General features: G+C 41.4%; 3 protein-coding genes across 5 annotated transcripts; all 3 read left to right on the top strand.

Moving 5' to 3' along the window:
- The first annotated feature begins 60 nt into the window (after positions 1 to 60).
- On the top strand, positions 61 to 2,660 carry LOC108163544 (ribosomal L1 domain-containing protein CG13096). Its single transcript, XM_017298902.2, has 2 exons — positions 61 to 1,642; positions 1,706 to 2,660. Exons 1-2 carry the CDS (start codon positions 155 to 157, stop codon positions 2,510 to 2,512), a joined length of 2,295 nt encoding a protein of 764 aa, XP_017154391.1. The 5' UTR covers positions 61 to 154; the 3' UTR covers positions 2,513 to 2,660.
- A 3,614-nt stretch (positions 2,661 to 6,274) lies between these two features.
- On the top strand, positions 6,275 to 23,894 carry LOC108162721 (diuretic hormone class 2). Of its 3 annotated transcripts, none has more exons than XM_017297588.2 (4): positions 6,275 to 6,541; positions 21,814 to 21,930; positions 22,660 to 22,794; positions 22,866 to 23,894. In XM_017297588.2, the coding sequence occupies exons 2-4, from the start codon at positions 21,839 to 21,841 to the stop codon at positions 22,999 to 23,001; spliced, it is 363 nt and encodes a 120-aa protein (XP_017153077.1). In that variant the 5' UTR covers positions 6,275 to 6,541; positions 21,814 to 21,838; the 3' UTR covers positions 23,002 to 23,894. The 3 variants fall into 3 exon arrangements, with proteins under 3 accessions (XP_017153077.1, XP_033248955.1, XP_017153075.1); XM_017297586.2 differs by having other exon boundaries at positions 6,278 to 6,541; positions 21,814 to 21,933; XM_033393064.1 differs by lacking the exon at positions 22,866 to 23,894 and having other exon boundaries at positions 6,277 to 6,541; positions 21,814 to 21,933; positions 22,660 to 22,798.
- Positions 19,469 to 20,681, top strand: LOC108162717 (lysosomal aspartic protease). Its single transcript, XM_017297580.2, has one exon. The coding sequence runs from the start codon at positions 19,505 to 19,507 to the stop codon at positions 20,627 to 20,629; it is 1,125 nt and encodes a 374-aa protein (XP_017153069.1). The 5' UTR covers positions 19,469 to 19,504; the 3' UTR covers positions 20,630 to 20,681.
- Positions 23,895 to 23,931: the final 37 nt, after the last annotated feature.

Raw genomic sequence — 23,931 nt, 5'->3', positions numbered from 1 at the left:
GTTTAATTGAAGATATTCGCCTGTTTAAATAGAGGGGGCTTAGGTGGATTAAGTTGGTCTGTAAGTTTTTTGGTATATGGTCTCACTGTACATCGCACGTGTTTAAAAAATTGTTTTTCTTCTGACAAAAATTCATTAATTGACAAACTCAAAGATGGTTAAAGTACAAAAACCACAGCCAAAGTCGCTAAGCAAAAGCACTAGCATTGAGGGCGTGGCCAAGAAGAAGAAAACCACGCAAAAGGGCAAGTTGGCCGAAGCAGCCCTCCTGGAAGTAGCGGCACCCATCAAAAAGGTAAAAAATGTCGCGCCGAAAAAAGGAGATGTCGCTGAAAAACCCAAAAAAGAACAAAAGAAACCTGTTGAGAAACAGAAACACCCAAAAGCCGCCAAAAGGCCCTTGGTAATGGCTCCTCCAGAGTCGCCGGCTGCCTCCCCCGTCGTTGTGAAAAAATCAAAGGTAAAGGCCGCCGCCATTCCAGCCACTCCTGCCGCCAAAAAGCCACTGATTTTGGCGCCATCTCCATCACCAGCTAAACCAGCGCCTGCCAAAAAGCAAAAGAAAGTCAAGCCCGCTCCCGTTGAGCCTCCCAAGAAGTCGGCTAAAAAATTAGTTGTAGAAGAAGCTCCCGCTAAGAAGGGAGCTGTGGCTGCATCTGCAGCTCCTGCAAAGAAAGCAGCTTTAGGCAAGAAAGCGGATCCAGCTCCAGTGAAGAAGACAGTAGAAGCACCAGTTCCAGCTGCAACCAAGAAAGATAACAAGAAAGCAGCTCCAGCTAAGAAAACACCGGCCGCTCCTGCCAAGAAAACACCTGAAGTACCGGCCAAGAAAGCAGAAACAGCCAAGAAAGCAGCAGCAGTAGCTAAGAAATCCGTGGAGGCTCCAGTCAAGGAAGCAGCTCCTGCCAAGAAACCAGTGGAAGCTCCAGTTAAAAGTTCAAAGAAGGCAGTCAAACAAACGACAAAAGCAGTGCCATTAGTAGCTGAACCTGTCGCCAAATTAGCCAAACCAGCCGCAGCGTCGCTACAGAAGAAAAGCAAGCCACTCAAGAAACTCACCAAGCCAGACAAGTCGCCGAAAATTAAAAAGTCAGTCAAATCGGTCAAGGGAAAAGCCAACAAAAAGGCAAAGAAGCCAAAAAAGAAGCCCGTCGAGTTGAAATTTGAATTGAAGCCCTTCAATGAGCAAAAGTTCCGTGACATAGTCTCCGAATCGAATGTGCTCAAGGTATGCCAAGCCCTCAAGATGCAAGTGGCCGAAGAGGTGGCCAAGAAGAAGTCCGCCTCGATATTCACCGACTACCGCTACATACTGCAAGTGTGCAGCTATAAGATACCCAGCTGCCCCAAGCGTGTGGTCAAGCTGGGTCTGAAGCACTCGCTGGTGGGTAGCGACGATGATGTGGCAATCATTGTGTCGGACTTGCAGCGCGGTGCAAAGTTTGACTTTGAGCCCACCAAGGCCCACTATGAGGATCTGTTCAGCGAGCTTGGCATCGAGCAGCGTCTGACTGTGGTACCATTCAATCAGCTGCGCAACGAGGTGAATAGCTTTGAGGCCAAGCGCAAGTTCCTCAATACCTATGACTACTTCATGTGCGACGGCAAGCTGTCGGGTCAGGCCAGTGCCTTTCTGGGCAAGGTAATGTTAGTCCCTGTCATCCCTGTTTCATGATGCTGATACTGTTTCCTTCATCTTTCACAGTTTACCCAGAAGCCACGCAATGTCCTGCATCCGGTGCGTCTGAGCAAGGACAATGCCCAGCTTCAGAAGGAGATATCGCGTGCTCTGTGCCGCACCGCTTACAGGCAGCTGAGCAAGGGCGATCTTACCGCCGTCCCCGTGGGCAATCACGAGCACAGCGCCGAACAGCTGGCGGAGAATATTCTACTGGTGACCAAGCAACTGGAGACGTGCTATCCTGGGGGCCTGGCCAACATTCGTTCGTTGTATGTTAAAATCGATATTGTGGGAACCTCGGCTCTGCCCCTGTACATCAGTATGTGTGCCGCCCCAGCGGACACGCCGTATGTGGTCGGACCACGTGAGCAGCGCATGCTGAAGCTGAAGAAGCAGGCCAACGAGGTGCTCTCCCGTTTCGCCCTCACCAAGGATGCCGAGTTTGTGAAGTTGACCTGGCAGCAGGTGAAGCGCAAGGCAGAGATTCGCGAAGAGAAGGCGGCTCTCTTGGCAGCCGATGCAGCTGGTGCTGCTACTACTCCTAAGGATAACGATGGCGAGGACACTGCTGTGCCCACGAAGAAGGCTCGCAAAGAATCGACGAGCGAGGCGAACAAGGATGAAGCTGAATCGGATGAAGATGAAGTCGAGGAGGAAGATGAGAATGCTGAAGGGGCTGGTGAAGATGAAGATGATAATGAGGGTGGGGAGGATGACGATGACAGCGATGAAGACGCCGAAGAAGACGGCGACGATGATGATGATGATGATGATGAAGAAGAAGATGATGACGATGATGAAGACGACGACGACGACGACGATGATGAGTAAGCGTGCCTTCTGGCAAATTTACTTTCCTTTAGTCGTAGTTCTTGGATATCCCCTCCCACAACCCACAATAATTCTAACTATATTTTCGTATTGAACATTTTGAAACACTTTTAAGGAATAAACGAATTGTTTTTAAGTTAAAAATTAACAATTCTTGCTCTATCAATATTAATCTCTCATCATCACAAGTTGAAGAATACATCTCTCCATATACATTTTCAGTATTCAGTATATTTCCAGAATATCATAAGGATAATACACACAATTCTCATTCGCGTAATCTTCCTTTGGTCCGTAGTATTCGACACAAGCAGGACCTCTTCCGCAATATCGTTGCTATATCGCCAACCTATATGAGAAATTTGTATTCAATTTTGATCAATTTAACATTATGTGATTTTCTAGAATGGCCCCCAAAAGGCGACAATTGTTTTGCGCTTCATGACAGCTTTGTTTCTCTTTTATTTGATTTGATTTCAGTCGATAGCCTTTCTAAATACATCTTGCTGTTTACTTGTGAGCTCATCGAAGGTCTTTTTTTGTCTGCTCTGGTCAGGAATAATATCATATCCCTTGCCTGCTCGGTCACATTCGTCTGCAACTCGTGCAGTATTTGCACTTGATTCTCTACATCGAAGGCGTTTTTCTCTAGGTGGCTAATTCTGAATTATTGAACATCATCCTTTTTAAAGAAAAACAAGGAAATGTACTTCGCTACTATTGCTTTGAATGTGTGTATGTACTTCGCTCAATACCAGCTTCACAACTTTATCCCTAAATACCTATGCATTGGTATCTGAAGGATACGACTGATAAGAGAAAGTAGCGCTTCGTAAATGGAGTAAATTTTCGGAGGCAAAGAATTTGTTGAGTTTAAGAAGATTGTGCCTTTCAGATAAACCTTGTTTCAATACGCTTAATAGCCGTTTAAGCTTTAAAATTCTGTTATTAAAAGACACCAGGGTATTTGGATTGCTAGTTATCTTTAATTAAATAAATATATTTCTAGGAGTACTCATTGGAGAGTGCTAGCGGGGTAGAGAAAGGGAGGTGTTGCGTGCACTCGCTTTGAGTACATTGCGAAAATGAAAACGCTTCCTTGGCTACTAAGCCACATTGTAAGAGAGAGAATGAGACTGCTATACGAATACAACCAGATTTGCCAATCCAAGAAACAATATATTTAAAACAAACATTTCCGTCAATGGAATATACTCCCGTACTCTTTGAGTATCTGGTATAATAACGATTAAATAATCAGTTTGTTGCCCAATGCATTGCAATGGATTGAATATAATACCTATTAATATGTATGCACATATGGCTAAATCTTTATTCAGGGATGAACCATTGTGGGATTTGCATTTGAATGTCCTTTCCAGATTATTGAAATACTTTCCGCCAAAACCAGGACAGCCACGCAATGTCGTTGGATGGAGGTGATGCTGCATTAACGTGACTCAAAGCGAACAACAACCAACAACCTTTTGGCATCCTTTGTGGTGGTCATAAAATCGAAATATGCACTACGCTCCGGACTCTGGCTCAGCGGGAAGTGGAATGCATCTCTGCGCGGTACATGCTACAGCTACCCACAAAGTCAATTTCCATTTCCATGAGTATTGATTTATATGCGCGTGGGGGGAGGTATTTTCCCTATAATTTCATAAATTAGCCCGACTCGCTAGCGGCCTCATCCAGTAGGAGTACAGCGAAATGCAATTTCTTTGATGTCTGGCAGGGAATTATGTATGTATGAAGAGGGGTCACAGAGTCTGACCGAAAAGTTAACACATGCTTGCGTAATTCCTCTTAATTATCTTTATGATTCTGACATAGTTTGACAGTTGGATAGATAGATGCCTAAGGCTCCCTATGGTCTCCCAGGATTCAGATTCTATCCCCCACTCTATAGATACACGTATACATCTGTGTGTAATGAGGGTGGCTGTGGCCAAGGCCGTGGATCTAGAGATTAGAATCACGTTTTATACGATTCACCAAAAAAAAAAACATACCGAAACCAAAAACCAAGCTGGACACGTCGCTGCCAAAAAAAAACATTATAAAGCTTTTATCAGTCCACATTATCATTAGTCGCGTTTACTGTCATAAAATCTACATATGTACACAATGATACGGTATAGATATATATATATATATATCTACAGATAGATGTGCGTATATTTGAAAGGCAATAAGGATTTCCTAAGTACGCAACTGGCATTTCCCCCATTTTTGTGCCTTTTTTCATGTTTCCCTTCTGTCAAATGCATAGACAGATAGAGTTGTTGATGAACGTGTGAGTTTATATGACAAAGTGGGGGATTGGAGAATGTGGAATACTTGGGATAGGTCGCAGAATATTTCTTTCCACTTGCGAAAGGTCAAATAAGTATGGATATGAAGGAAATTTTATATTTCATGATGAGCCAGACACTTCCAAAAGCCACACTTAAAAAATTTTGTACCAAATACGTATTGTATCCAAATATTCATATGTTTCTTGTATGTTAATTTATCCAAACTTTTGGCTTTTTTCAGATAATTCCATTAAGGAACCATGAAACGAAAAACAGGTTTATCAACTCTAGAATAAAAACTCATAAAAAATATAGAAGGGATTAAGTGTTGCGTATAAAAACAACGTACTCACACGTGCAGCAAACCCAAGTGTTTACAAAATTGTTAAAAATTCAGAACATTTTTTTTTAAATTTTGTTTATGTGAAGCCAAGATAGGTGGAAAATATTGAAAGCAATATGTTACAGAGGGTGGCTACGACGGCTTTGGCCTTAACAGAAATCGTTAAATGTCGCGTAAAGCGGAAAAGAAAACGACAAGAGCATGGTACGTATCTTAAAGATAAATTTCCATACTTTTCAAAATGATATCATATTTTCTCGTTATGGATTTTGCAGAAAAGAAAAGTATGTCTAAGCGATCACCGTGCATTCTCGAGTTTATCTGGTGAGTAGTACATATTATAATTTTTATTTAAACTTTGAAAATGACATTTAACAGTCTCTAATGGAAATATATCAATTATTTATCAGTTCATACGGTCATACCCACGCTAGAATATGCAGACCTTTTCAATTAAATCCAACAGAATGGGCGTAACCTTTTGATATCCATGATTTTTATCATCATCATGATATTTACGTACATATCGCATTGATCTGCGTGTGCATAACAGTTGAATAATTTGGGGATAGTAATATTTCATATATAGTAATCTCCAGTGCTTAGTCATGGAATGGAGTCCACGAATGTGGCACAATACCAATTACTTGATAATGCCCTACAAGAATTAATAAGCATTCAGAGGGGGATTTATATTGGATTTGGCGACTGACAGCTGCCACGGGCAACTAATTGAAAATAATCTGATGCTGATTAGTGCGATACTGATAGCATGATCGATGGATCCCCGATTCGATAATTGTGCGTAATTGATGATTAATAAACAGATTGGATAGAAGGGAAAAGCACCTCACAATTATGGCCACAAATTGCCACGTGTTGCGTATACGTACATTTGTAGTCTGCCGGATCCGCAATGATTGCGCACAATCCCCAAACCCGCAAAATCATACATATTTTGGGGACAGGGGGCTGTGTGGGAGCTCTTCGGCTCCGTGCGTCGGTCCCTGGCAATCGGCTCTCCCCACCTGAAACCGAAACCGTTGAAATCTTTCGTATCCTCGGCTGGCCATCGGCTTGCCACTCGCCTCGTATAAATCGCTGGCTCCTTGGGCTGCCGATTTCACTCACGTTTCACACTCAAAGTGGTGCAGTCACCCAGCATCCAAAGCAGCAGAGCACCCGCAGAGCAGAGCACTGATGGTTAATGTTAACCCTATTTAAAGTTGGAAAATTCTGAGAGTGTTCGGCTCAGTTTTCGAACATAGTTTCCGTGTATATTCCAGTGAAGTTTCTGAAATAACAAATAAATTAACAAACTGATATTTGTGTAAAAGGAATTTAAAAAAAATACGCTTTTGTCTGTGCATTTTCGTGAAAAAGGTGAGTTTTATAAAATATTAATGTCTTATGATAATAATATAGTTAAGATCAAATAGAAGAGAACACTTCTTTTTTAAATTAATTCTCTCTCGAAATCTTCGAAAAATACTTTTACTTTGTACATTTTTTAAACAATTTATAACAAATTTCTGAGCTTACAAATATTTCTTACGTCCTTTAGTACTCAATTTATTTTAAATCATAGAGCTTATACCTTTTTTCGACGTACTAAATGTATGAATTTGTTTCTTTTTATATTCAAAATGTTTTTCGATATTTTATGTCCTTTTTTTCTATTTTTATTTTTATTTGATCAACTGAAAAAGCCGTCGGGTAATTTTTTTGTAGTGTTCTTTTAATAAATATTCTACAATGTTATTTAAGAATTATATTAGCCGTCGGAAAACTTATCTTTAGCTAAGATTTCTGCAGAATTTCTAGGGAAATCATAATTGTAGTGGTTTCATCTTATTTCAAGGTAACTGAAAATGGTAGTTAAATGGATTAATACATTTTTGATGTTATTTATAATATGGTTCTATTTGGTTTATTTGAACACAATTGCTACACAATATTTTTATCAAATATCTTTATCAAATTCTAATAATGATATTCATTCCGCATTAATTAAATGATGTATTCTGTTCGCTTTTATTTTTTAGTTCAGTCAAAAGTGTCTCCAAATTTATGATTTTCTAATAAGCCAAATGCAAAAGTTGATTCCAAAATCTTTTTCTAGATCTATTGTTGACCTTTTTGTTGTTTCTACCTACCGTTTCATCTTCCACTTAATTATGTTTTTATGGCTCAAAATTTCATATGTTTATAAATCTGTAAATATCTCGTCTTTGGCCTTTTGGATATGGCTTCTTAGCCCCGGCCTAAGCCATAAAGTCAACATGGAAACCCCCAGTCCGCCATTGTTTCCATGATGTCCTTCTCGATGATGTGTGCTGAGCCCGGGACATTTGTTGCTTCGCCTCCGCTCTTGTGCTTTTGGCTTTTGGCCTAGGCGACCTTTTTATTCCTTGTTGTATCTGGGAAATCTTTATTTTATTTTGCAAAATTGAAGTCGACCCTGCGCTGGTCTTATTACCAAGTAAGTCCTTTTGGATTATCGCAATCATTTAAAGCTTTATGCGGCCCTCATACTGGATCGTCCTTGTAGTTTTGGTAATTTTTGTGGGAGGCTTTGAGAGTTTTCCTACTGCAATTTCCCGAAACTTTGGCATTAGCTTCTTAAAGTGCTTGGCTTAAATATGTGGAGGCAGTTCACGGCTTAAATATGTTGAGGATGCTCTTAGGCTTAAATATGTACAGGATTTCTTCTTGGCTTAATAATATGTAGAGGAAGTTCTTGGCCTAAACGTATTTCGAAGCTCTTGGCTGAAACATAATGAGAAAGCTTTTTAGCTTAAACATGTTGAAGAAGACCTTGGTTTAAAAATGTAGCAGAAGTTCTTGGCTTGAAATCAAGAGGAAGTTCTGGGCTGAAACATGTGTGTTGGAAATCATTTTCATAAATATTTTCCGCAGCCGTTTGGCTTAAACATTTTCAAGCAATGGCAATTAAACTCCCCCCCCCCGCATCAAAGATCAACCGTATTTGGCCCGGAATTGCTCATCTGTTCAGTGATTCGAATCACTGAGTCCTGTACTGGTATTTTCTCCGCAAAACTTTACTTTAAACTCAGCGGAATTGTATGTTTCGCGAAACAATTATGTTTCTGGCTTTAGTCACAAATTCCCATTTATAACTAATGAGCAATTCATTTTCGTTTTATTGAAGAATAAACGGCAGTGAAATCCGCATGTAGATCAAATTAAAATTATAGAAAAACAAAATAATTGAAAAGTGATGAAAATTAAAAATGTATTTAAATGTGCGCAGCGCGAAAGCCGCTTAACTGTGGAATAAGAGAGGAAAAGTGATTTTAACAGTGGAGTCGAATAGGAGAGGAAATCCTTTTAATCCTTTTCTTTTCCTCACATTTTTTATTAAGCTTTGAATGGAATTTGTTACGGGAATGGGATTCAAAAATAAAACTATGAAATAGGACTGTGTAATTTTTTTTACGTTTTTTAAAAGTAATATTTTTTATAAATATTCTGTAGATTTGGCACGTTTTGCTCTTCCTAAAGGATGCCAAAATGTGTCCAAAATAATCTCCAGACTCCACCCTCCATTCGCTTCTAAGAAATACAATCTTTTGCACAAATATTCTTAAATAAATACAGCATTCAAAAGTATTTATTTCCACCAAAATATCTTTCATAAATGTCTCTTAAGCCAAGAGGATTTCCCTTAAGCAACAAATACTATTTTGCAATTACATTTTCAATCAATAAATTTCACACTCCGTCCCACTGTTTTGGCCACACAATTCGAATTCCTACACATTTTGGCCATTTTATATTACCACATTTGTTTGGGGCAAACTGTGGGAGCAGGCAAAACCGAGACCTGAAAACCGAAAACCGAGAGAGAACTTGTGGCTCAGGTGCATAAAATGTCGGATGACAGGCGTTGAAAACTACTTATTTTAAGGGTCCACCCTTGGGTTATTTATTTAAATGCTTTGAACTGAAACCACAATGTTTTCTTTAAATTTACCAAAGAAAAATACGTGAACAGACAGCAGAAAATACTGTAAGAAGGCAGTTGATTTGGGTGCCAGTAGTACTTCCGTTCATAAGCTTTTTTTAATGGTCTTTCCTGGTTTTCCCCCGCATCCAAATGCGCTCTTTTTGAATGGTCTTTCTTGGTTTTCTCTGGGTCGAAGTGGAATGATGTGGAAACTTTTTCATACACAATTAATTGAAGTGGGAAGTGCGAAGATGTACCTGAACCTTAACGTGGGCATCAATTAAAAAATTATTAGACTAAAGTCTTCAACAAGGCAGAAAATTCAGCACTTGAGTGCGCTGAAAAAACCTCAAAATTCCTGCCTAAAACGCAGTAAAAATCGTCACTTGATGGTGGCTAAAAGCAGAAAATTTCACCACTTGAGCGTGGCTAATCCTCCAACAAAAAAGGGCTTAAACTGAACACCCAAAATGTTCTAGAAAACTTTCGAATAAAATTGTTCTTAACAAGCGCTCCCCCGGTTGTCCGTTCTTCTAATTAAATTTGCATATTTTTATTAATTAAATTGTTGTGCCAGTGTTGTTTACCAGAAGCTCCAGAGAACTTTGGCCCCTCCGTAACACACACACATATGCATGCTAATCATCGTGGCAGAGCTGGGGGAATCCCCGGCACAAAATTATCATGCTCCCGGCGGAAGCAAAGCAAACACCCAGAGCACAATGGCATAACATTCCTTATTCTGATGCCTGCCACGCTTTAGACTTCAATGGGTCCTCCGTGGTCTCCACATCAATGTGGGTTTCGTCTCCTCCGTGGACTCCCTTTGATGGGTTCTTCACGGACTGGAGCCCGTTCCATAAATTCAAAAATACTCCTCCGATAGACACCATTTCGGGGATTATTTCCCCATTTATTAAAGTCTTATGGCACGGGGCGAATAATAATGATGATAATAATGCCAGTTTTTACGGTGTAAAATATAATTGGAAGCACGATTCTCCAGTCAGATATGTTTATGCCTTCAATTAGGCCTTTGAATTGGAAATTGCATAAAAAGTTACCCGACTTTCGGGTTAAATTAAGTGCAATTTTAGTGTGGGAAAAATCATTAAAAGTTTGCTCAAAAAAGAGCTATAAATCATCATAGATACGGCTTATACGAGCAGACTCTTTGGTTAATGAGAGTTATGGGGTATTAAAAAGATATTATGGTGTGGCTTTTGATGAACTTTAAGCCGGATCTGAGGTTTTTAATATATATTTTTAAATTGGAATTTTTCAACAAATTTTTGTTTGAGTTTTTGTTTGTTCTTTTCTGTTGGTTTTTGAGGTAAAATTTTTTCGCTAGAACTTTTGATACATTCTCTTCATAATTTATCTTTAATGATACGACATACATTTTAATCCTTTTAGTGCATTTTTGAGCTCATGATCCTGCTCCTCTCGGGGTAATATTTATTTTCATTTTTCATTTGTGCCCTGCAGGAAAGATATAAATTTTCACTCTCCATTTGCATTACCCATCCCCCACCTCATATACCCACCTTTGATGGTACTTGCTCCTTAACGTAACCGTGCCAAATATTTATTCACATTTAAAAAGTATTTTATGTTGCATTTTCCTATAAGCATTCTCGGGTGCTGATGCTGCCACGCCATACCATTCCTCTTCTGTGATAAGACATGCATCCATCCGTCTCATCCCCCCACCGCACATTCTCTCCACACAGACTCCCCGCAGATATGCTATGGTGTTATGGCTTTTATGTGTGCCGGGTCCTCCTTCCAGAGTGTTTGCTTAAACTCTCCATCGACTCTCCATTTTACCCGCATGTTTCCTCCGTTGCTGAATTGTTTGTATGACAAAGTTTGCTTTTTTGTAATAAATTCGCTTTAAAAAATGTTTGAACATTTATGACCGGCATTTAAATTAAATACTCTTCACGCTTCTCAGCTCGAAACGAAAAAAAATTGAAGTCGAATGCTCAAAACGTGGCTTAGAGAAAATTCTTTGCACAGATGAGCACTTATTTGGCGCTTAGAAATGTTCATTTCGAAAATTGAAAGGAATATTAAAATAAAAAGAAAATTATATGAAAAGTACCTCTGTGATACCTCTGTTTTCCGATTAAACTTCCACTCAAGAAGAGTCTTCAACTGTGGCTTAAGCAAAATCGAAATCCATGAACCCTAAGGAGTATGCTCCCCCTGGGGCCTCCACTTGTGTACTTTTCCAGTTCAATGAGCCTGCCGAGTGTTTCCAAAAGCACAATTCATATCCTTTGGCAGGCTATAAACCATTTGAACAGCAAAAACCTTATTTAAACCAAACCAAAAGGCAATTAAAGGCGGGATAACTATTTCAACAGGCAACACTGAATTGCAAAATACATATAGCTCTGCTCTGGAAAGACTTCTGCAGTTCAAAGCTTTGTGATATCGAGGAGCAACATTTACATTTTGCAAACAGAAACAGAAATTCAATGCAAACTGAACGGGACGAGGGGGGCGAGAACTTTGTGGCAACAATGCTCATAAAACATAAGCAAGCAAACCAACAAGCGTCATTCCAACTGCCAGTTTATCAGGCAACAAATAGAGGACTCGAATGATAGAGAGGAGAGCTCCCTGCGGGAGGAGGAAGAGGGGGCTTAGAGACCTGACAATGCAATCAAGCGAAAGTGAAAGAGCAGCCCACAGCCACTGTATTGACATCGATACGTATACGTATACATATGTTGACAACTGGCGCACATGATGACGGGAGATTGGGGTTTGCAATTTGTGTGTGTGTGTGTTATAGTGGCCTGTACAAAAATTCCTTTAACAAAGTATTTAGCAAAACTTTTGCCACAAGTATCTTTATTTTTTTCAAAGGCACAGCACACACAAGTTTCTGTCTTTATATTTTGGAAAAAATGCAAACGTACAGACAATTTTCATTGTTTTTTTTTTTTTTTTTTAAAATAAGCAAATGCATATCCAATTTGCCCTCTTCATTTTCTTTGGATTTTCCCCAAAGCATAGTTGGAGGTCTTTGTTTCATTTGAATATTTTCCCACTTTTTATGACGCACTTTGCCTCTGCCGCGTTACGTGGCACTGATGTTTGTGGGGAAACTTTACAAAAGTGCAAAAGTATTTTCCAAGTTCTTATTCCTTGCTTAGTTCATCGTTTTCCTAAGGATTCCTTTTGTTACACGAGCCACATATTGCATTTGTAGATCCTTATATGCGGTGCTCCCGAAAGTAGGCAACAGTTTTTGCCCTTTGTCGTTGCCCCGGGAAGTAGGCAAAGCTCTTTTGCAATATTTTTATTTGTGCAGGAAGTGAATAATAATAAAGAAAAATACATACATATGTTACAAATTATGTTATTTTATAAATTAGTTAATAAACAATTGAATAGTAGTCTTTAAAAGTTTTGATACAAATTTTAGGAAACGAATGAAATTCCAAGCAGATAAACATTTTTTAGGCCACAAAAATATCCAAAATTTGAGCACCATTCCAGCTAAATACATATAAATTCCCTAAAATATACCCCAAAACAATCGTGAATGTGTCTGAGTATCTATAATTTATTTCAAACATTTGCCTAACCAAACTTCGAGAGGAGAGACCTCTTTCTCCAAAGAAAACTCATCAAAGAATCACATAAAACTCCCAAATGGTGGCAAACAAAAGACGGAAATCAAAAAGAAACTGAAACGAACGCAACAATGCCAAATCACCTGAGGCCAATTCACAAATTCCCTAGATTTGAATGCGAAATACAGAGCAAAAAGCTAAAGCATTCGGGCTAACACCAAATTCCCATTAGGTCTAAACCTGTTGCCCGAACAATTTGTGGCTTGTTCTGTTAACCATAAAACCAAATGGCCGACAGAAACTTCACCAGCTTCAACCCCGCTCGAGTAGAGTGCAATTATTTTAATCTGTTGCCGACATTTTTGGCATAATTTTTCATCAATTTTAAAGATTCAGGCCACGAAGCAGGACAAGATGTAACAACAAAAATAAAAGAATTCCTTGGGTCGCAATGAATTTTTAAGTAAATGTAAAGAGTGGCCCAGGTAGTGCCTCTGCCTCTGCCACAGCCACATCCTCATCCTTATCCTCATCCAAGTCTTGAGAAATGGGCAGAGCAGGGCTCGCTCGCGTGGCAATTCCCTGGAGGATGTTGTGTTGCCTCCTGTGGCGGGTTGTGGTGGGGCAAAGCTTTTAGCCTCCGAAAGTTAAATGTTCCGCCTCGCCTCACCTGTCTCCTGTGCTCACCTTTTCCACCTCATTGTCTTTACATGTGGCACCTTGCCCTGCCCCGACCCAACAACCGAGTGCCGACTGCCACCTGCCTCTCTGGTCGGGTCAACAATTTGTTCATTGTTGCTGGCATCCAAGAAACGCTCGGGTTATCCACAACATGAACAGGCTGGTGATGAGCATGACGACGATGGTGTCTCTGTCTCCTCGTAAAGAGTATAAAGAAAACTTCGTGACGAAGTTTTTCTCCCACGAGGAAGTGCAGAAACTTTTCTTTGACATTTTTTTTTTTAATGGTACATAACCATTAAGCGTTAGTTATAATTAGCTAATGTCTTGTGACGTGACCTTTTAGTAGCAGTTATTAAACCTGTTTGATAATTGAAATTTGGAGTAAAGGTCCATGGGTTTTGGGACTTTTGGGATAGGATTTTAATTCGTTAAAAGAATCGGTGTGCCATTCTTAACTTAATTTTTTTGGTCATAAATATTCTTAATTTATTTTCCTTTAAAATTATTATACATTTTATTTCATAAACCTTCTTTAACCTTAACCTTTAACCTCTCCTTGTGGCATCTGGCATTTACCTTGCAGAACCAAAGGGTTTTCGTACCCTTGTCAAGCCTTAATCAATCGTTTTATTCGTTGTCTTTCTAGCCCTTACCTAGCCTACAAAAAACCTTAAAGAACCATATTATCTATTCCTACATATTCCAACCTCATTTTCTTTGATTTCTGTCTGACAAGTTCTTTGCTTAAATATTTTCTAAATAAAATAGAAAAAATGTATTTAAAGATTATAAATATTAAGAGAATAGACCAATCGTCTCTCAAACAATAAGTGTCAAGGCACCATCACGCGTTATTATAACTTAATTTTCAAGTTAATCATATCTTATCTTCGAAAGATTATTGCCTTTGATTGATGGACATAAATTGTTTGCTTTGAAAGATATTTTATTTGCTGCTTCAAATTGTCAGATTTCTATACTGTTGATTTCCCATTGATTTATAGTTGATTTCTCTAATCGATTGGCATTTGGGGTATCACTGAATGATTGGATCCTTAAGACCGGGCGAACCTTTCATTGGAATTAAGGTGTTAGAAAAAGTCTTGAGTGGGATTTTCCCAAGCAAAGTAGCAGAAGGGATGCCTAAAGATTGTTTGGTCAGTTTGTGGACATTTAGCCAGCTTATTAGCTCTCTCTCTCTCTCTCTCTAGTACTCAGTGCTTTAGTCCACTAATCAGTTAAGATGCCACAGAGATGCCAGCATCTCACACATCCCAAATCACGGGAGGCAAATCAAGGCTGGAGGAAAATGTCTGCCAGGACAAATCCAAATCAATCTTGTGGTTGTTTGCTTAATTTGACAAACGGAATACATATAATTTGATGAATATCTAAAATGGCAGGGCAGCTAGCAACACACACAGCGGGTTGTACGACCTCTCCAATCCCAATCCCAACAACGACTTTGTCACTAATTCAATAAGCATCCAATTACAACGGGGCAAGAGGAATTTTCCTTTGCTTTCCGACTTCCTGATGTGATAGGCATCTCCATCCTCCCCGCCTCCATCAATTCATCGTACACGCAATTTTCATTTGGGTGTATGAAAATTTAATGTACTGGCTGTACTGTGGTTCCATAATTTTCCATAATTATTTTGTTGACATTTCAGAGGACCATCTTTAAGAATTTATGCTCTTTAAGCAATCCTCCTTAAACACTGAGAGAAATGTGGATTTTAATGAAATTAATGGGAAGCGGTATTTAGAGAATAGAAACTATCCTTCCCTCAACGCAATATGCCTTCCACAAGGACCAACATAACAGGGCAACAAAATGAAAGCACGTGCAACATGTACATACATATGTATTTGTGATTGTTTTGTAGGCAAAGGAGTCATTCCTGGAGCCAACGTGTAGCCCTGGCATTGGGATTGAATGACCCAAATTCAATTTCAACTATGACCCACTCGTGTGAACCCCCCACCCAACACAGGACTCCCACTTCCACTCCCTCTTCCACTACCACGGCGGCAATCATAAGTACGTTTTCAGTTACCAACACAGCGGGGCCACCGGTGCGGTGCGACAGTCGACAAAAGCCAAGGGGCCAGAGAGGTCCTGTCCTGAGTGGGCCAGAAGGAGGTGGTGTCTTGTTGTTGGACACCATAATCAACGCAATGCAATTTCAATGTCTGACTCTCGTGTTTCACTTTAGTCCTGGCTGCAGCCCCCAGTCTCCAAGGCAGATCTCTCTTCCCATCCCAGTTCTCTGGCCAAATCCCAGACCATTTGGTCAAGGTGGGATTTTCGGTCTGTGTGTGCGTGTGTGTGTGGCGCCCAGAGGTATGCGAATAACCAAGGATCTCATTAGACAAATGTATTTGCTGACTAAGCAACAGTTGATTTGGGTTAAACCATGGCCAAAAGCTGACTTCCAACACTTTGGTTAAACGCTTTGCCAATTCCAGTTGAAGCGATTTGAATATGCCCCCAAGGTTGTTGATGAATTCGAATTTCATTTGGAGCAGAAGGATACTAATACCCGATTAGACTGTGATACTTTGATTCCTGAAACATCTGCTTGAAGTTGAACTGCGTATTGAGCTTTTGTTGATTGGAAGAAGCCACAAAAGGATGTGAAAAGAAAGGTGTCCCGAGGCTTTTGTATTTTATAAAGAAAAAGGGAATGTGTATAAATATATATGGTTAACTAAAGTCAGACAAGAATGACTTAGATTGAAACTATTTGAGAGACTTTTATAGATTGTGCCTAAAGTGAGCTCTGCAGTTTCTTATTTACTCTTCCTCCTTCATTCAATTAAAAGACATTCGCCTGTTGCATTTCCTCATGAACTCTTTAGTCTTTAGTTTATTTGTCATCATCCCAAGGCCTTGCGGCTTCTTGACTGTCATTAAAGGTCATTGATAGAGTGTTTCTGCTTCTGCAGTGTCACGAAAGGTCACTGAGAAAGCATGCTTTTGCCATGGCTCATCTCTCCCTGCTAAATGCCCATTTCATACTTGAAGCGATATATTACTCGATTAAATCGCCTGACACTTGGCTGACTTCCACGCGGAGTGCATAAAATGCATCGCGTCAGTGCATCGCGCGCGGCGGGGCATCGAGCAAGCTGCGAAAATGCAATCAGCGGAAGGAAACCCGATGCCAGGATGAACAGGAAGACAACTAATTCCGATTGTCAGTCAACTGTGAAGCTTTCAGGAACGGGAATGTCATCTATAAATTGCTCACTGACCGAAAAAAAACCACAACAACAAACAAACAAATTTGTTCAGGGATATTCAGGGCTTATCAAAATATTTATTTGGTTAATTTTTATTTGCATCTCGGGGGCTAAGCCTTTGGGCCATTCGGACAGCAAAAAGAGAGAACAAATAATAATAAAAAATAAATCGAAAATTCATATGGGTGTGTGTGCACTCACACATGGACGATTCGTTGTTCGATTAGTTGGATGGACCAGCCGCCCCGGGAGGAGCTACTACCAACTACCAACTGGCCATGCACTCCAATCCACTCCGCACTGGAGGCCATAAATCAAAAATGATTGATAAACGGTTTGCAGCAGGAGTGTCTGAGAGCAGATGGGACGACCATCCGCAGGATGGTCCCCCCCGTATGGCATTTGTCCTGTGATGCTGGCCCGCCGCCTAATAATTGCCACACGAAATGTCACCGCAAAAACAGTAATCATACGCACTGTGTGCCAGTGGACACACCGAATGGTAACCGAAATTGCCCAACGTTGCGTGAAATCCGTTGATTACTTTATTTGTCCCCAAAATTGTGCAATGTACTCACGCGTTCGTGGATTCCTTCATTCCTTGTGGTCGTCCTTTTTTCTGTGGGAGTGCGGTCAGCACTCAGGCGATAAGCGGATGGCCAGGACACTCGCAGTGCGCCTCCTGCCCCCTTCGAAATCAACCTGTGGCTTAACCACCCAACGCGAACCGCAAAAAACCCACCCAAAGAGCTCCACATTTCTTCACATTTTCTCTGGCAATCATCACACATTGATCGCCATTGTCCTTCGTCCTTCTTTGGGTTGGTTCTGCCAATTGAAGTAACATTTTGTTTGATTTTAAATCTGATTTCAATAAGTACTTAAGGACTTCAAGTGGAGGAACCTGCATTTGCGCTGCTTCTATCTGCCCCAGCCAGTATACTTTTATGGCCGAGTGGATTCGTAAAATGGATAAAGTGAATCGCTTGATTGGATTGGAATTTCTTGCGTATAGAGAAGGTGGAATGGAATTCCTCTAAAGTGGCTAAAAGAAATTAGTCAGCCTCTTTTTGCCAATTGGAATGGTTAGGTTTTTTCTTTTGGAGTTTTCTTGTAAAGCTACTAAAAATATTTATTTCAGTTTTTGGGATGACAAAAATGTGAGCAAAAGGTACCTAAGTGTTTGCTATTGGCAACTTATCTGTTAAGGGATTCCTTAAAATGGTTCTTCTTTCGGAGAGGTTCTTACGCTTTTTTTTGGATGCAAAATAAAACGAGGAGACCGCAACTCTACATTTATACCCGATACTTAGTCAGTATGGCTCTCCTCCGGCAGACGCCACGGCGTCGGTACTTTTCAATCGGGACCGGGCAAGTGGCGTGATCCCATATTTGGTCATGCGTTAGGCCGCTGCCGGCCCGATCCCACCATCTCCTCTTGTCCATCCTCCTCTCAGAGAGTGGATGCCCATCCTCTCTGGGAGCCCTCGGCCATTTCGCCGCATTCGGATATCCGCGGTATCCGGACTGATCATCGCCTTATTCGCCCGGCCGTCAGCCTTATCCGGCTATGCTTTAGCCGAGTTCAGTCTGTGAGAACCCTGGTTGCTCACACGACCTTCTGACAGCTTTACGATAATGAAGGCCTTAAGTTTTCTTATCAGCTGCAATTAATTTTGACTCGAAAGTCAAAACAAAGTCCAATCATTTGGAAGGGATTCATATCTTAAGAATGAATTGCATTATCTAATAGATAGTCAAAATACCACCTCATATTCACACCTGAACTGATATGCGCCCTCAAAATAGGATTAAAATTATCGCTAGATAAAGTATCTCATATATATTTATACCCGCTACTCGTTATGAGTATAGGGGTATATTAGATTTGTGGTGAAAATGGATGTGTGTAACGTCCAGAAGGAATCGTTTCCGACCCTATAAAGTATATATGTATATTCTTGATCAGCCCTGTCTGTCTGTCCGTCCCTATGAGCGCCTAGGGCTCAAAGACTACAAGAGCTAGAGCAACGACATTTTATATCCGGACTTCTGTGATATGTCACTGTTACAAGAATATTTCAAAACTTCGCCCCGCCCACTTCCGCCCCCACAAAGGGCGAAAATATGTGGCATCTACAATATCAAAGAATACTATCTACTAGAGTGCAAAGTCTGAACCAGATCGTATAATTATTATAGCCAGAATCAAGAAAACAATTTCATTCTCTCTCGCTCTTTCTCTCTCTAACACGCAGGTTTCATGGTCGGCTTTGCCTATTGCAAAATGTGAGTTCAAGGATCTCAGAGACTATAAGAGCTAGAGAAACCAAATTTTGTATCCACACTCCTGTGATATCGGACCTTGACAAGTTTGTGTCACAATTTCGGCACACCCCCTTCCGCCCCCGCAAAAGACGAAAATCTGGGCCATCCACAAATCTCAGAGACTATTAAGGCTAGAGTTACCAAATTTGGTTTCCACACTCCTGTTAGATCTCACTATAAAACGTATATCTCAAAATTTCGGCACACCCTCTTCCGCCCCCACAAAGGACGAAAATCTGTGGCGTCCACAAGATCCACAATTTTTGTCGTGTCATCTGCCGGAGGAGAGCCATGCTGTCTAAGTATCGGGTATAAATGTAGAGTTGCGGTCTCCGCAGTAACTCAAAACGTTCCCCCTCGTTCGAACTTATTTTCAAGTGGTTCGGCGGCTTCCCTGGAATTATACCAATCTTATCGAAATGGAAATTTGTGTCTGTGATTGATTGCCAATGGGCTATAAATTAGATGTGGGCCCGTCCATTGGCAGTTAGTCGAACTCCAGTAGACTACAAAGAACAAGGAATGATGATGATGAAGTCCCTCGCTCTGATCGTGGTGCTGGTGGCAGTGGCCAGTGCCGAGCTGCACCGCGTGCCCGTCCTCAAGGAGCAGAACTTCGTGAAGACGCGCCAGAATGTGCTGGCCGAGAAGTCGTACCTGCGCACCAAGTACCAGCTGCCCCAGCCCCGTGATATCAACGAGGAAACCCTCTCCAACTCGATGAACATGGCCTACTATGGTGCTATCACCATCGGTACTCCAGCCCAGAGCTTCAAGGTGCTGTTCGATTCAGGCTCATCCAACCTGTGGGTTCCATCGAACACCTGCCAGAGCGACGCGTGCCTGACCCACAACCAGTACAACTCCAGTGCCAGCACCACCTATGTGGCCAATGGCGAATCCTTCTCCATCCAGTACGGCACTGGCAGCCTCACCGGCTACCTCTCCGAGGACACCGTCGACGTGAACGGACTGAAGGTCACTGGCCAGACCTTTGCCGAGTCGACCAACGAACCGGGCACGAACTTCAATAATGCCAACTTCGATGGTATCCTGGGTATGGCCTACGAGTCTCTGGCCGTCGATGGCGTGGCTCCAGTATTCTACAAAATGGTCTCCGAAGGCCTGGTAGATCAGTCCGTGTTCTCCTTCTATCTAGCCCGCGCCGGCTCCTCCAGCGATGGCGGTGAGCTGATCTTCGGCGGCTCCGACTCCTCCCTGTACACCGGAGCCCTCACCTATGTGCCCATCTCCGAGCAAGGATACTGGCAGTTCACCATGGCCAGCGCCTCCTCCGATGGAAACTCCTTGTGCGCCGATTGTCAGGCCATCGCCGACACTGGCACCTCTCTCATTGTGGCTCCCTATGATGCCTACATCACACTCACCGATCTCCTGAATGTCGATGATGATGGTTATGTGGACTGCTCCACTGTCAGCTCCCTGCCCGATGTGACCTTCAACATTGGCGGTACTGACTTCACCCTGACCCCTGCCTCCTACATCATCCAGTCGGACAGCACCTGCATGTCCGCCTTCGAGTACATGGGCACTGATTTCTGGATCTTGGGCGATGTCTTCATTGGCCAGTACTACACCGAATTCGATTTGGGAAACAACCGCATTGGTTTTGCCCCAGTTGCCTAAACATCAGCGATCCAGCGAATCAATAAAGAAACGATTTTGAATATCTCAAGAATTCTGTGAAGAAATGTCTGCAAAGTGAGCACTTCTGAAGGCTGGCTTCAATCTGTGGTTACAATCTTATCTGTGATTACATATTCTTAATGAATTTTGAGGTTTGAAATGTTTAAAGGCTTCAAAACATTGTAGATAATAGGGTGGTTCTTCTAGGTGGGAATTTTAGCTACTTAAAGCCACTTAGTTTTTGATGGGCAGATATGATAGTGTTCCTTCTGCTCAAGCTCTCAATGGAACGTATGGCCACTTAAAGCGAGCTGCGATGCTTATCCATGGCCATGACAAATGTTTACCCTGAATGATGGAAATGATCCAAATGAATTCTGACCATGCGATGAGAGGTGAGACCCGTCAGAAGTCAACAGCATCTCTCAGTGAGAGTCAATTCATTTGTCCAGCCTGTTGCGTGGGCAATGATGTGTGTCCGGGACGGGACGGAGCTGTCCCCCAAGTTGTCCCCGAGCTGTCACGACTGTCAAAGGGAAGCGAAGGCTGCCCCAACGATGATATCACAAACTTTTGCAACAGTAAACATAACACCGGCAACGACATTTAGGAGCAGGCAGAACAGGGAAAGGGACTCCGACTGGGGCTTGGATGACAGGAAGTGGAAGTGGAAGTGGAAGTGCAGTTGAGCAATGCGAAAAAAGAGCAGAGACAACAGTTCATATTGCTCCTGTTAGCAAGAAGCCGACGCAAATGACTTTCTGGCTGTGTGGGAAAAACGGGGGCAGCATAGGGAATGGCGCTCTTTTTGCTATAGGAATGGAGAGAGCTCCCCAACTGTGGGAGTGGGTGGAATGGAGCGCCCTTTTGCTGTAAGACTAGCTCTCATTGGATAGAGTCCAATGTGAATGGCAGTGGGGGCCGGAATGGCTCCTGCGCCGACTGGGTGTGGATTGTGTGTCTGTGGGTTGCTGTCTGTGTCGCCTGCTTCGTTGAGCAGTTAATGAATCACTTAATGGAAAACCTGGTCTACTGTCTCACTTCCGTTTCGTGTCGTTTCCCCAGCAATCGATTTTTAATTGTCTCTGATTATGTTTACCCAAGTACTACAACTATGTCTGAGTCGCTTAGCTTTAAATTCATTGTATATGTGTAACGTAACCCCAAGTCTTGTTTATTTTTAGATCTGGCAGGAGAGACAGCCGTACAATGATGACAAACAGATTCGCTTGCTTTGCTGTGGCCCTTCTGGCCGTGTGTCTGCTGGCCATCTCGAGCACCGAGGCAGCACCAATGCCCAGGTAGTTGTAGATTATCCTTGCATCACATACTAGACCCACACTCGGGCGACATGATCTAATTAATTTCTGGCACTTGGCACTTTGGCTGTGTGAAAAAACCATCTCAAAAAATTGTGTTATTAAAATATTTGCCCAAAAGCAATTACCCGAAGTTTGTTCCAGACACTGTTTGCTGTGCATTTCGGTTTTTCGGAAATGGAAATTCTGGGAAGGACCTTCCCTCCACATATGAGCAAATGAAGGACCCAGCCTTCTCACTTTCCTCGTCTTGTCAGGGTCTTTTGCACATTTAAAGTCCTCACACGAGAGCAATTTTCAATTAACAAAATGTAAACGTTGACAGAAAAAAATTGTTCGCCACAAATTGTAAGCAATGCTTAGACACACACACACACACACACATCCTCAGAGCAGAAGAAATCCTTCCCACCAATTTGATGGGAGTGAAAAGATTATGATTCCCAGAAACTCAATTTCCTCTTAAGATGGGGCAGAACGAACTATTAAAAATTCATTGAAGGCTAATTAGTAATTTCTTGAATAGAAATAATTGGGTTTCCATGCAAATGAACGACGGAACGTTCAGCAAATGTCAAATTTAACAGAGCCAAAGTAATTAGATATCCTGTTGACCCTGCGAATTATTTATACACACACACACACACAGAAACACCGACAGAAACAAAGAAAAACTCTGTCTAATTTTCCATTCGACTGACTCCCAAATAGCCAGAGCAATGGAGGAGGAGGCTACGGCGGCGGCGCTGGATACAACGAACTGGAGGAGGTGCCCGATGACCTGCTGATGGAGCTGATGACTCGCTTTGGACGCACCATCATACGGGCCCGCAACGACCTGGAGAAGTAAGCAGGCGACAGGCGTACAACCACAGATATATATATCAGATCATATCTGTCTCCATCTTTGATTTTAGTTCGAAGAGAACTGTGGACTTTGGCTTGGCTCGAGGATATTCGGGCACCCAGGAGGCAAAGCATCGCATGGGTCTGGCTGCGGCCAATTTTGCCGGCGGCCCTGGACGAAGGCGGCGCTCTGAGACTGATGTCTAAATCTCTATACGAGTATATCTGAGTAACCGAATCCTCTGAACATAAGTGGACGAGTTTCCCCAATTTTTCAGTTCACAATTTTCAATCATTCTTCAGGACTTCATCTTCGGATTTTGTTTGTTTTGTTTTTTGTTTTTTATGCATTGTACATACATAAAAATATATATTTATTGTGGATCGTGCAGTATTACTGAATAATATTAATTAATATTTACAAGATATCGGAATCTACATATATATACATACATATTAACACCAGAACAACCAAATAAAAACGTTAAACTGTTGCTCCAAAAATCAAAAACTCAATTTTATAAGCGATTTATTCTCGCGTTGCTCTCTATAATACTCTCTTCCTCTCTCTATACTCTCAGACTCGTCTAAAAAATTACCAAAAAAAGTTAAAAAAAAATATATATTTAACAAAAAGAAATACATAAAGTAAATAACTCAAGAAGTATATATGTATTCGCGCAAAAAATCTTTAACTAGGTATGTCTTACATAACCGCACAACACGAAAAAAATGAAACGCACACGAAAACATTTGAAACCCTTTTTGGCCCCCAGCCCCCAAGAAATTATGTTTATTTACGCAGAGATCCGATCCGACCCCCGAAAACATAAAAGGTTATGGAACGGCTAACACGATCATTTGTGAATCGGTTAAATCGGGCCTGCAGGCGACTTTTAAATGTATTGTAAATATAACAACAAAAACAAAACACGCGTACAACTATTGCGATATATAAAAAGGTATATATATACAAAAAAAAAACTCTACTTGCATATATTGTATTGTATCAACTATTGTGTCTATGGAAAAATGCTGCATACATAAAAGAAAACGTGAGTCGGGACACGATTAAATAAAGTCTTACATTTAGAGAAACTCCGAAATATTTCAAAGATCTTTGATTTCGAAGGAGGG

Source organism: Drosophila miranda, chromosome 4 (assembly GCF_003369915.1).
Source record: "Drosophila miranda strain MSH22 chromosome 4, D.miranda_PacBio2.1, whole genome shotgun sequence".
Classification (NCBI taxonomy): Eukaryota; Metazoa; Arthropoda; class Insecta; order Diptera; family Drosophilidae; genus Drosophila; species Drosophila miranda.
Note: the sequence above shows the minus strand (reverse complement) of the source record. Positions and strands in the feature narration are given on the sequence as shown.

Coding starts and splice junctions, on each gene's coding strand:
- LOC108162717 (XM_017297580.2), top strand. CDS start 19,505: ATGATGATGATGAAGTCCCTCGCTCTGATCGTGGTGCTGGTGGCAGTG.
- LOC108162721 (XM_017297586.2), top strand. CDS start 21,839: ATGATGACAAACAGATTCGCTTGCTTTGCTGTGGCCCTTCTGGCCGTG. Junction 21,934..22,659: donor GCAGCACCAATGCCCAGGTA/GTTGTAGATTAT, acceptor ACTCCCAAATAG/CCAGAGCAATGGAGGAGGAG. Junction 22,795..22,865: donor GCCCGCAACGACCTGGAGAA/GTAAGCAGGCGA, acceptor CTTTGATTTTAG/TTCGAAGAGAACTGTGGACT.
- LOC108163544 (XM_017298902.2), top strand. CDS start 155: ATGGTTAAAGTACAAAAACCACAGCCAAAGTCGCTAAGCAAAAGCACT. Junction 1,643..1,705: donor CCAGTGCCTTTCTGGGCAAG/GTAATGTTAGTC, acceptor CATCTTTCACAG/TTTACCCAGAAGCCACGCAA.